At 56.8% G+C, this 11293-nt stretch overlaps 2 protein-coding genes across 5 annotated transcripts in view; one reads left to right on the forward strand and one right to left on the reverse strand.

Annotated features, from left to right (window-relative positions):
* The first annotated feature begins 829 nt into the window (after positions 1-829).
* Positions 830-4897, forward strand: TOR2A (torsin family 2, member A). Of its 4 annotated transcripts, XM_011931339.1 has the most exons (5): positions 887-1153; positions 1854-2119; positions 2864-3039; positions 3728-3855; positions 4136-4897. In XM_011931339.1, the coding sequence occupies exons 1-5, from the start codon at positions 1003-1005 to the stop codon at positions 4378-4380; spliced, it is 966 nt and encodes a 321-aa protein (XP_011786729.1). In that variant the 5' UTR covers positions 887-1002; the 3' UTR covers positions 4381-4897. The 4 variants fall into 4 exon arrangements, with proteins under 4 accessions (XP_011786731.1, XP_011786729.1, XP_011786730.1 ...); XM_011931341.1 differs by lacking the exon at positions 1854-2119 and having other exon boundaries at positions 830-1153; XM_011931340.1 differs by lacking the exon at positions 3728-3855.
* The window catches only part of TTC16 (tetratricopeptide repeat domain 16), a 16257-nt gene continuing 9791 nt past the window's right edge, over positions 4828-11293 (reverse strand). The window contains exons 10-14 of the mRNA XM_011931460.1: positions 10605-10813; positions 9893-10035; positions 9540-9735; positions 6730-6817; positions 4828-5747 (exon numbers count right to left, since the gene is read on the reverse strand). Coding sequence (XP_011786850.1) covers positions 5017-5747; positions 6730-6817; positions 9540-9735; positions 9893-10035; positions 10605-10813 — 1367 coding nt within the window. The 3' untranslated portion in view covers positions 4828-5016. The remainder of the gene's footprint in view (positions 5748-6729; positions 6818-9539; positions 9736-9892; positions 10036-10604; positions 10814-11293) is intronic.

Genomic DNA, 11293 nt, shown 5'->3' on the forward strand with positions numbered 1-11293 from the left:
GTGTGTGTGTGTGACTATGTGTTGAGGTTGGTAGGGACAGGGTCTTTGAGGTGGGCCATGAAGGCTGTTGTCTTGGTTCCCTTACTCCAGTGGGTGGGGGAGGTGGGCAACATGGATCAAAACGAATCCAGGCCAAGCTGGAGGCCTGGGAAGCCTGTGCGCTGAACCTCAAACGTCTGGAGTCCTTTGCCTTCTGAATCTTTTGACCAAGAGAGGCTGATAACATGGAACCGCGCACTAGGGCTCTGGCAGCAGCCAGACTTGGGTTTAGTTCTATTGTTTACCAGCTGCGTGACATTGAGTAAAAGGCTTAACCTCTTCTGTCCCAAATGCCTCCTTATGAACATGGGGACAACAACAGAACCCATCTCCCAGAACTGATGCCAAGCATTTGGCCACAGTTGCTGCTAGGTGAGGGACAGTCCTGTTTCATACACAACAGAATGTTGATAATCATTTATTGATCACTTTCAGAGCCAAACAGTTTGTGTGCCTGTATCTCATTGAAACACCACCATTTCTCTGGATAGCAGATACTATTACCATATTATAAGTTATATAGACATTTAGCACTAATGGCACAGAGTAGGTGCTCACCAAAAACTGTTAGCGAGGGCACTTTTGTCACATAAAACAAAAAAGGAGCATGGGAAAGGCGCTTTGCAAGGTGTAAGGTTCCGCACAAGTTTTTGCTGTAATTGTTACGTCGCCCTTTGTGGTCATAATCCTTTATTTATTCTTTCTGAGTTACTACGATGGTACCCTAGTTACCGTGGCCATGGAAACGCGGCCCGCCGTCCCGGATTGGACGGTTCGCGGGTTCCCCCTGGAGGCCACCTTCTGGTCCTGCTGCGGAAAGATGGGGCCTGCCTTGGAGACTGGGAGAGGGGTGTCGGGAGTTGTAGGCGATGGGCGTGGCTGCTGCGGAGCGGTGCACGCCGGGAGTTGCAGTTCCCGGGCGAGGCAGTTGGCTGCTCCACACCGAGCTCGGGCCTCACCCGGATGGCGGCTGTGACGCGCAGCTGCCGGCCCTGGGGCTCGCTCCTCGGGCTGCTCGGGCTGGTCTCGGCCGCGGCCGCCGCCTGGGACCTGGCTTCCCTGCGCTGCAACTTGGGCGCCTTTTGCGAATGCGACTTCCGGCCCGACTTGCCGGGTGAGGCGCCAGGGAGCCCGGAGCGAGGGGCGGGCGGACGCGGGCGGACGCGGGCGTGCTGGGAGCCCGGCTGGCCCCGGCCAGAGCAGCTGAGGACTCAAAGGGTGGGACCGGGGGGCGGGGCCGGCAGACTTGCGAGGGTGGAGGGTACTCGTTGAGGTCCAGGAGGCCTTGCCAACCTGGAGAGAGACCTCAGCCAGCAGAGCCCTTTGGGGGAGATCTTGGGCCTCCCCGGAATGGCCTGGCCGTCAAGGGAGAAGAGCGCCTTGGGGATGGCCGAGGCTGGGGCTGACCTCGTTGACAGCTCGCGTTTAGGGCTGAGTGCAATCTTGATGACCGCCTGGTGGGGGCGCTGCCGAGCTGAATCAGGCCCGAAGGTGGCTCTTTTCCGCCACAGACCCCAAGGTCCCCGTGCCATGTGCATAGACAGCTTGGACAAACGTAAGGACAGCTCGCGTTTAGGGCTGAGTGCAATCTTGATGACCGCCTGGTGGGGGCGCTGCCGAGCTGAATCAGGCCCGAAGGTGGCTCTTTTCCGCCACAGACCCCAAGGTCCCCGTGCCATGTGCATAGACAGCTTGGACAAACGTAAGGACACAGGAGTCCAGACATGACGTTCCAGACCAGGTTCCAGACATGACGTTCCCCTTGAACCTCTGCCTTGGTGGGATGTGTCCTCACCATCCTCCTGTGGCCCTAGGTCTGGAGTGTGACCTGGCTCAGCACCTGGCCGGCCAGCATCTGGCCAAGGCGCTGGTGGTGAAGGCGCTGAAGGCCTTTGTGCGCGACCCTGCCCCCACCAAGCCGCTGGTCCTCTCCCTGCACGGCTGGACCGGCACCGGCAAATCCTATGTCAGCTCCCTGCTGGCGCACTACCTCTTCCAGGGCGGCCTCCGCAGCCCCCGCGTGCACCACTTTTCTCCCGTCATCCACTTCCCCCACCCCAGCCACATCGAGCGCTACAAGGTAGGCTGGTTGCGTCCTTGACCACTGTTCTCCTCACCATGGGGTGCCACCCTAGGGAGTAAGTCCTGAGCCCAGACAGGGGAGTCACCTGCTCCAGGCCACACAGCTGGCTGCAGCCCCAGGCCTCAGGACCCATCCTGCACAGAACTTGGGAAGGTGCCATTCTACCTGGCAGGGAGTACTTTGATTCCTTGGGACAGTAAGGAACCTGGCAGTACCTACCTGCCAGGGTTGTTGTGAAGGACATGAGATTATATCATTGCAGATATTATTTATGGAGCACCTATGTTTATCAGATAATCTGCACTGTTGTCTTGCTGGAAATCCCCCCAATTTGCGGCTCAGAGTAAGCATCGGGAAATACTGGCTCTTACTACTACTGTTGTTGATTGCAAGGTACCCTCCAGGCTGATCAGTTTCATCTGTCAACACTGCTGTGTAGTTTCAGGGAGCAGGAAGGAGCCTTCCTCTTTTATAGAAAGCAGCAGGTGTCATGCAAGGAGCCCTGAACAGGGAAGTGGGAGGCTTGGGTTTGAGTCCCTGTTCTGCTGCTGACCGGCTGTGTGACTTTGGGCGAGTCTCTGCCCCTCTCTGGGATACAGTTTCACCATCAGTCTCACTAAGAGGTTGGTGCTCTCTGGGAGACCACATCTCCCTAGAAAGGAGATTAGTTTTTGGTTTGGGAAGAGGTCTGGGGTTGGGGGAGTTTCTCCAGCCCTCCCGGAACTCCTGTCTCCCCTACAGAAGGATCTTAAGAGCTGGGTCCAAGGGAACCTCACTGCCTGCGGCCGCTCCCTCTTCCTCTTCGATGAGATGGACAAGATGCCCCCAGGCCTGATGGAAGTCCTGCGGCCTTTCCTGGGCTCCTCCTGGGTTGTATACGGGACCAACTATCGCAAAGCCATCTTCATCTTCATCAGGTGGGGCCCGGCTTTGCAGGGGGCACGGTGGGGGGCCGCTTCGCAGAGGTTCAGCTCTGCAGCCTTGGCCTGTGCTCCCAGCAGAATCCAATTCCCCGTGGGCTTAGCTGGGCTTTCCCAGTGCCCTCCACCCTCTCAGAGATGACACTGTCATTCCGCCTGGTTGATTCCCTTTGGACACTCTCAGCCCAGTCTGGGCTCAGTCTTTTTGATCACCACTTCCTTGTGGAAGCCCTGCCAGGTCGAGAAGTTTTCCCTCTTTTGTGGTGAGAAGGACAAAGGCCTGGGGAAAACAGGAACAGAGTTCTTGTCCTTTAGTCCCAGCTCTCAGAATCCTTGCTGTGTTTCCTCAGGCAGCATGGCTCCGCCTCTCTGAGCCTCTGTCTCTGCTTCTGAACAGCGGGGCCAATAATGATGCCCCGATATCTTCCTGGAAGTTTAGTGAGGCAAAGTCAGTTGAGGGACACAAAAGCGTTTTGTAAACTGTAAAGTACATGGCATGTGTAGGTGAATTGCAGGGGCCACAGATATGGACACCATGGAGGGAGAAGTGGAGCGTTTTCAGTGGGGTTGGCTCCTCCCTGCACTGGGCTGTGCTCCTGTCAGGTGGCAGCGGGGAAGCGAGGGTCTAATCCTGCCCTGTGCTAGTCCTCGTCTGAGTCTCAGCCTGGGTCTCCCATGGTTTTAGCAACACGGGTGGCGAGCAGATCAACCAGGTGGCACTGGAGGCGTGGCGCAGCCGCCGGGACCGCGAGGAGCTCCTCCTGCAGGAGCTGGAGCCAGTCATCTCTCGCGCAGTGCTGGATAACCCACACCGTGAGTCTGGCTCAGCAGCCCCGTCCCGGGCGGCTTCACCCCACACCCAGGGGCCAGGCTTTCCCGGGGTCTCATGCTTTGCCCACTGACCTGCTAGTTCTGAGCCCGGCTTTGGCACTCCCAGCTCTGTGACCTTGGGTCAGCCTTACAGGCCCTGAGTCCCACACCCAGAAGTCGGCTGAGGGGACTTCAGATCTTTCCTCCTGCCCCTGGGGGATGGGGGCTGGCTTCTCCCTTCTTGTGAAGCACAAGGTCCCCTCCCCACCTGCCCTTCCTGCAGATGGCTTCTCACACTCAGGCATCATGGAAGAGCGCCTCCTAGATGCAGTGGTGCCCTTCCTCCCACTGCAGCGGCACCATGTCCGGCACTGCGTGCTCAATGAGCTGGCCCAGCTGGGCCTGGAGCCGAGGGATGAGGTTGTCCAGGCTGTGCTGGACAGCACCACCTTCTTCCCTGAGGACGAGCAGCTCTTCTCCTCCAATGGCTGCAAGACCGTGGCCTCCCGAATCTCCTTCTTTCTCTGACTCCCCGCGTGGTATCCTTGGCCCCTCTAATGGCCAGGCCATGCCGGAAAGGCCTGGGGCCTCTGTCACAGGAACCCAGCGCACCAAGTGAGATGAAGGGAGTGGCGGCTGGGCCACGGGACAGATGGCTGGGAAAGGGCCCTGGCCTCTAATCTGGCTCAAGAGCATCTTGGCCCTGGCCACCTTCCCCAGGGAAACCCCTGGTCACCCCAGAACCTCACTGAGCCTTGACCTCCTCCTGCAGCCTGAGCCTTCTTACTGTGAATTGTAACTCAGGGACTGTGGCTCGTGGTGGCGCTCCCTCCTCAGTCTGCCACCCTTGCCCCTTGCCTCCTTGGTCGGGCACCATGCCCCCTCCCGTCCACCCCACACCTTGTGTCCATTTCATCAAGCCAGGTGGAGCCTTCTCAGTTTCCACAAATGGAGGGACTCAAGCTGCCACTTGGGCCTGGTTTTAGAAGTTTTTAATTTTGTAAAAGAAGAGAACAAGTATAATAAACTCAGCTGTGGGACCAGAGGACTGTTTGCTAAGACTTTTAATTGCTCTGGAAGGAGGCAGCTGGCTCAGTGCCAGTGTTGGGGGGTGAGTAGAACTGCACCCCTCCCCAGCAAGAAGTGAGGGGCTAGATGGTCCCTTCAGAGAGCTTCATAGTAGGTGAGGTCCTGACCAACCTCAGTTTTGCTGAGACTCGGGCTGGGTCCCCAGGTGGACTCAGCCTTGCTGGAAGTTGAGCTCATGCCCCGGCTCTTGCCCTGGGCAGCCTCAGCCTTGCTGGTTCTCTGGCCCTGGCCTTGAACATCCTCAGTCTTGCTGAGGCTCCAGTTTGAGTCATAGAAAGCCTCAGTCTTGGTGGAACTTCGGAGCAGTCCCCTGCTTCGGCCCTGGGTGGCATCAACCTTGCTGGGTCTCCAGCTCCGGCCACGAGCAGCCTTGACCTTTCTGGGCCTCTGCCTTGGGCTCCGGGTGGTCTTGGTCTTGCTGGGCTCCTGCCTTGGGCCCTGGGTGGTTTCGATCTCGCTGGAGCTCTGCCTCTGGCCCTGAGTGGCCTCGGTCTTGCTGGAGCGCCGCCCTTGGCCCTGGGTGGCCTTGGTCTTGCTGGAGTTCCTCCTGTGTACAGTGGCCTTGGTCTTGCTGAAGGTCTGCCTCTGGCTCTGGGTGGCCTGGGTCTTGCTAAGGCTCTGCCTCTGGCCCTGGATGTCCTTGATTTTTCTGGAACCATGGCTCAATGCCTCCCCGTTGTTCCCAGAGTCTGAGGATTGCGTCTTCAGCAGTGACGAGTCAGAGAATGTCATGGTGGTGGCTGAGGTGCTCCTGTATTCCTGGCAGATAGCCGAAGTCTCAGTCTCTGAGGTGCATGTGGTCCTGACTGGGAAGGGTGTGCCAAGAGCACCCATCAGGCCTGCCGCACCTGCCCTGGACAGCTCCGGGAAAAGGGGCTTCCCAATTTCACACTGGCCTGTGGCCCTGAGGCTTCGCATTACCTGCAGATTACCCCCGCCCAGCCCCCCAGCGCCCCAGACCCCGAAGGGTAGGGCTGTGACATGGGGGGAGATGCCTAAGAGCCCCCTTCTCCCAGTCCCAGGCCTCTGCTCTGTGGCTGCCCCTGCCCTCTGCTCCTGTTGCAGCAGACAGCCCCAGCAAGGCCCCTGCATCCCCCTGCCTGACACCCTCCTGCCCTTCCATCCTTGTCCCCACTAAAAGGCGCTAAATGCACCCACAGCCCCAGCTTCCCCTGTACTGTGTCTGCCCTGTCTCCTGGCTGTCGGGTCACCTGGGAGCCTTCTTCCTGTTGGAGCTTAGAGCTCATGTCCCAGGGCAAGGACTATGCCAGTCATCCCTGTGCCCAGTGTTGAGCACAGGCCTGGCCCAGGGCACTCAGTGGGTTTGCTGGATGCACGAAATGAAGAAGGGGCCTGGGCCCTGCCACTCCCCTCCCCACCGAGGACTGCGCACACCCACCCTGGGGCCTCTGAGGAGCAGCCTCCCCGTTCTTCACTTCTGTCTCCTCCAGGCTGGGGCCCCACGGAACTGGGGCTAAAAGCCCCCTGGCCATGCACAAGGTTTGTGGGCTTTTTTCTGGGACAGGGCTGGGAGGGGATGAGAGCAGAGTAGCAGCTACCATGAAGTGCCTGGAGCCTCAGCCTCCCTGCCCATGTTGGGCACTGCCCGCTGAGTCCTCGGCAGGCCCAGCAAGAGTGTTACTCTCGCTCTAGAGCCACTCGCCCAGGCCACCCAGCTGTCAGCAGCAGAGCTAAACTCACACCTGGGCCAGCGGTCTTCGACCCCTGACCTTTGACCACCCTGCTGCCTTAGTTTCCTGAGGCCTGGCGGGAGCCCCAGGGACTTACAGCTCATGCTGGGAGCTAAAGACGTCTGGTCGAGGTAGCTGTCAGACAGGGACGCCACCTTGCTAGCTGTGAGCTTTGGTTTCTTCTCCTATGGCAAGAAACAGGCTTTGTAGTACAGATGGTAGGAGTCCCACGCAGCTGCGCCTCTAGAAGGCCAGCAGCCCTGGGCCGCTCGGTGGTCATTCTCCTGAGCTCAGAGGTCCTTGAAGGTGCCAGGTTAGGGTGGGGTGGGGACACACAGAGGCTAAGCCTGGCAGGAACGGGGCGGCCAGGCTGGACAGGCATATGGTGCCATGAGGACAGTTGTGTTGAAGGGGCTGCTAGCGCCTTGGCTTTTTCAACTGCAAAATGAAAATTAGTTGAGGCGTGGGACAGGCTTCTGTAAATTATAAAGGGCTGTGTGCCCTGGGGAATACTTATGGAGGACTTGAGGAGCTTCTCTAGGCTTTACCCCCTTCCATTCTCCCAATACAAGTGGGGACGGAGGGATGGGGAGAGCTGCTAATGACCATTTCACTGACCAGGAAACTAAGGCTCAGAGCCCATAAAGCAACCTGCCCAGGGCCACTCAGCCAAGAAGCAGAGAGGCCGAGTTTGAATCCAGGTCTGCTGGCCACCACAGCCAGACCCTAACTAGGCTGCAGGTCTCTGCCCACATTCACAACTGCAGACGGCGAGGTGCACCATAGTGCTCCAGGCGCCAGCTGGGAGTTGTGCTCTGGGCTCCATCCACTTCAGCCCAACATCTCCCTGGGGGAGGGAGCGTCTGACTTCGGGGGCACACAGAGGGAAGGTGTGTACTCTAATATTCATTCTAACATGAGCTAGAAAACTGAAGAGCTGCTGGGCGCGGTGGCTCACGCCTGTGATCCCAGCACTTTGGGAGGCCGAGGCGGGTGGATCATGAGGTCAGGAGATCAAGACCATCTGGCTAATGCTGTGCAACCCTGTCTCTACTAAAAATACAAAAAATTAGCTGGGTGTGGTGGCGGGTGCCTGTAGTCCCAGCTACTTGGGAGGCCTGGGCAGGAGAATGGTGTGAACCTGGGAGGTGGAGCTTGTAGTGAGCCAAGATCACGCCACTGCACTCCAGCCTGTGAGACAGAGTGAGACTCTGTCTCAAAAAAAAGAGAAAACTGAAGAGCTAGCATTTTCTTCTTTCCTCTTTTCTTTTCTTCTTCTTTTTTTTTTTTTTTTTTTTGAGGCGGAGTCTCACTCTGTCGCCCGGACTGGAGTGCAGTGGCCTGATCTCAGCTCACTGCAAGCTCCGCCTCCCGGGTTTCATTCTCCTGCCTCAGCCTCCCAAGTAGCTGGGACTATAGGCACACATCACCATGCCTAGCTAATTTTCGTATTTTTTTGTAGAGACAGGGTTTTGCCATGTTGCCCAGGCTAGTCTTGAACTCCTGGGCTCAAGGGATCTGCTCATCTTGGCTGCCCAAAGTGCTGGGATTACAGGCTTGAGCCACCGCGCCCGGCCTCTTTTCTTCTTTAGACAGGGTCTTGCTCTCTCACCTAGGCTGGAATGCAGTACTATGATTACGGCTCACCGCAGCCTCAAGTGACTCTGGGGCTCAAGAGATCCTCTTGCCTCAGCCTCCCAAGTAGCTGGGACTATAGGCACACATCACCATGCCTAGCTAATTTTCGTATTTTTTTGTAGAGACAGGGTTTTGCCATGTTGCCCAGGCTAGTCTTGAACTCCTGGGCTCAAGGGATCTGCTCATCTTGGCTGCCCAAAGTGCTGGGATTACAGGCATGAGCCACCACGCCCGGCCACATTTTCTATTGATGGCAAGGGATGCTGGTATTCCTATACTTCAATTGTGTAAAGTTTCCTTTGAACATTAGTGTACTTGATGTCTACCAGCAGTAGAACAGAGAAACACAGGACGGAATATTCTGCAGCACCAGTGACAGGGAGTAGGCTGCTGCCACCTGCTGCAGCATGAGTGATGCTCACCATGCTGTCCAATTATGTGAAGAAAAGACAAAATCTCATGTTTGGCGTTAGGCATCAGGACAGCCTTGTAGGTAGGGTGGGCTGCGGGAGGGGCCTCGAAGGGGGCCCCAGTGGGCTTCTGGGAGCTGGGAAAGTGTTCTTTCTCGATCTGGATAATGATATCATGGGTGTCATGCAGTTGTGAAAATTCATCAAACTGGCACTTACGATTTGTGCACTTTCCTATATTTATGTTACATTCAATAAGAGGTTTTCAGAAACAAATTTGAGAATTAAGAAAATTCTGGGGGCCGGGCGCAGTGGCTCATGCCTGTAATCCCAGCACTTTGGAAGGCCCAGGCGTGCAGATCACTTAAGTCCGATAAAAATACCAAAAATACAAAAAAACTGGCCAGGTGTGGTGGCACGCACCTGTAATCCCAGCTACCTGGGAGGCTAAGGCATGAGAATTGCTTGAACGCAGGAGGCGGAGGTTGCAGTGAGCTGAGATCGTGCCACTCTACTCCAGCCTGGGTGACACAGCAAGACTCCGTCTCAAAAACAAAAAATTCTGGCACAAGTGGCAAGTGGCTAGTGCATACAGTAGAATTCGTGACAGTGACCATGAGCAGGGGTGTGACTCCTCTCTGTGAGGGCCCACATCCCCACACACCCTCCCTCAGGAGCACCCCTTGCTTGTACCATCCCCATCTCATAGCAAGATGTCCCCAGCCCATCACACAACTGAGGGAGTGCAGAGCCAGGCCTGGAAGCCAGACTCCACTGGCCTGCATCCTTCAGCCCTGGATTGGGGTACGCTCTGCCCCAGACCCCAAGGGCTTTGGGCCCTGGCGTGTGCTCCACTTACCTCTTTTTTCTCCTTCTCCTTCTCTTCCTCCTCCTTGGGGGCCTCAGCGTCTCCCTCTGAGCTTCCCGGTTCTACCTGCGGAATCTCAGGGGTGGCCTGTAGCTTCTCGGAGGTCTCAATCAAAGGCTCCCCCTGCTTCCATGAGCGCTGCAGGGCCAAGGCCTTCTGGCGCTCTAATTCCCGCTGCTTAAGCATCCTGCCAAACAATGCCCCCCGGGCATTGTCAGTCTCCCTGGCCCATGCTGGTCTCTCTAAGGACTAGACAATGGCCCTGGCATGCAGCTGGAGCCAGAGGAGCCTAGAGCCGCAGCCATTCCCCAGCCCTGGCCTGTGCCCCCTGCTCCAGGGCTTACCCCACAATGCCTTGTGGGCCGCCGGCCTGCAGGCTGCCCTCCACCATCCGTTCCAGCTGCAGCCTGGCCAGGTGGGCTATCTGGGTGCTAAGCACCTCCTCCACAGACATGCCCGGGAAGAGGTTGGTCATCAGCAGGGACAGCTGCCATGAAAGGGGGTGACCAGAGCCAGGTGAGGGCCAGAGCAGCGGGCACACAGTATGATGCTGCCCTGATCCCGCACAGCCAGATTTGGCCCTTCCCAAGACTGAAGAAGGAAGAGTTTTGCAATGTTTTTTGTTTTCTTGTTTGTTTTGTTTTGTTTTGTTTTTTGAGACAGAGTCTCACTCTATCGCCCAGGCTGGAGTGCTGTGGCACAATCTTGGCTCACTGCTACCTCTGCCTCCCTGCAACCTCTGCCTCCCGGGTTGAAGCGATTCTCATGACTCAGCCTCCTGAGTAGCTGTAATTACAACCGTGCACCACCACGCCTGGCTAATTTTTGTATTTTTAGTAGAGATGGGGTTTCACCATGGTGGCTGGGCGGGTCTCAAACTCTTGACCTCAGGTGATCCACCCGCCTTGGGCTCCCAAAGTGCTGGGATTACAGGCGTGAGCCACCATGCCTGGCCTTATGATTGTTATCAAACCAGACTTCTTTGGTGGCCGAGGAGTATCTTTATGCACCAGGCATGACTCCAGAGCGTACACTCCTGACGTGGCAGGAACCTACCTTTGGTTGCTTGGGGTTGAGGAGCAGGACAGTGGCCACATCCTGGCGTGCCCCAAAAATGTTCTGCAGCAGCTGCCGGCTCTTGGCCCGGTACAGGTAGTACTGGGCCCTCTGGGGATTGTGCCGGATGGCCGTGGAGAAGTGGTCCTCTGCCTTCTGGAACTGCCTGCAGGACACAGTGGATTCCGAGCTGCCATGAGCTCGGCCATCTGTGGGGAAAAGGGTGGCTTCCGGGCCCCACTGAGGAGTTACACAGAAACCAGGCTGGGTCTGCTCCCCCCACCACGTCCCTCTCCTCTCTCTCCACCAGCGACGTCCCTGATGGAGCCAACACTTAGATGCCACTGTGAAACTCCACCATCAATGAATATTTTTATGATCTTGGGGTAGGGAAGGCCTTTCTGAGAATGGCATAAACCCATCAGCTAAAATGAAAATATTAATTTGCCCATGATTAAGTTCCAAGTTATTGAGTAGTAAAAATATCACAAAGAAAACCAGCATAGGGAGGGCGCCATGGCTCACGCCTGTAATCCCAGCACTTTGGGAGGCAGATCGCCTAAGGTGGGGAGTTTGAGACCAGCCTGGCCAGTATGGTGAAACCCCGTCTCTACTAAAAATACAAAAATTAGCTGGGTGTGGTGGCAGGCGTCTGTAATCCCAGCTACTTGGGAAGCTGAGGCAGGAGA

Source organism: Colobus angolensis, unplaced genomic scaffold, assembly GCF_000951035.1.
Source record: "Colobus angolensis palliatus isolate OR3802 unplaced genomic scaffold, Cang.pa_1.0 Scaffold9, whole genome shotgun sequence".
In the NCBI taxonomy this organism is placed as follows: Eukaryota; Metazoa; Chordata; class Mammalia; order Primates; family Cercopithecidae; genus Colobus; species Colobus angolensis.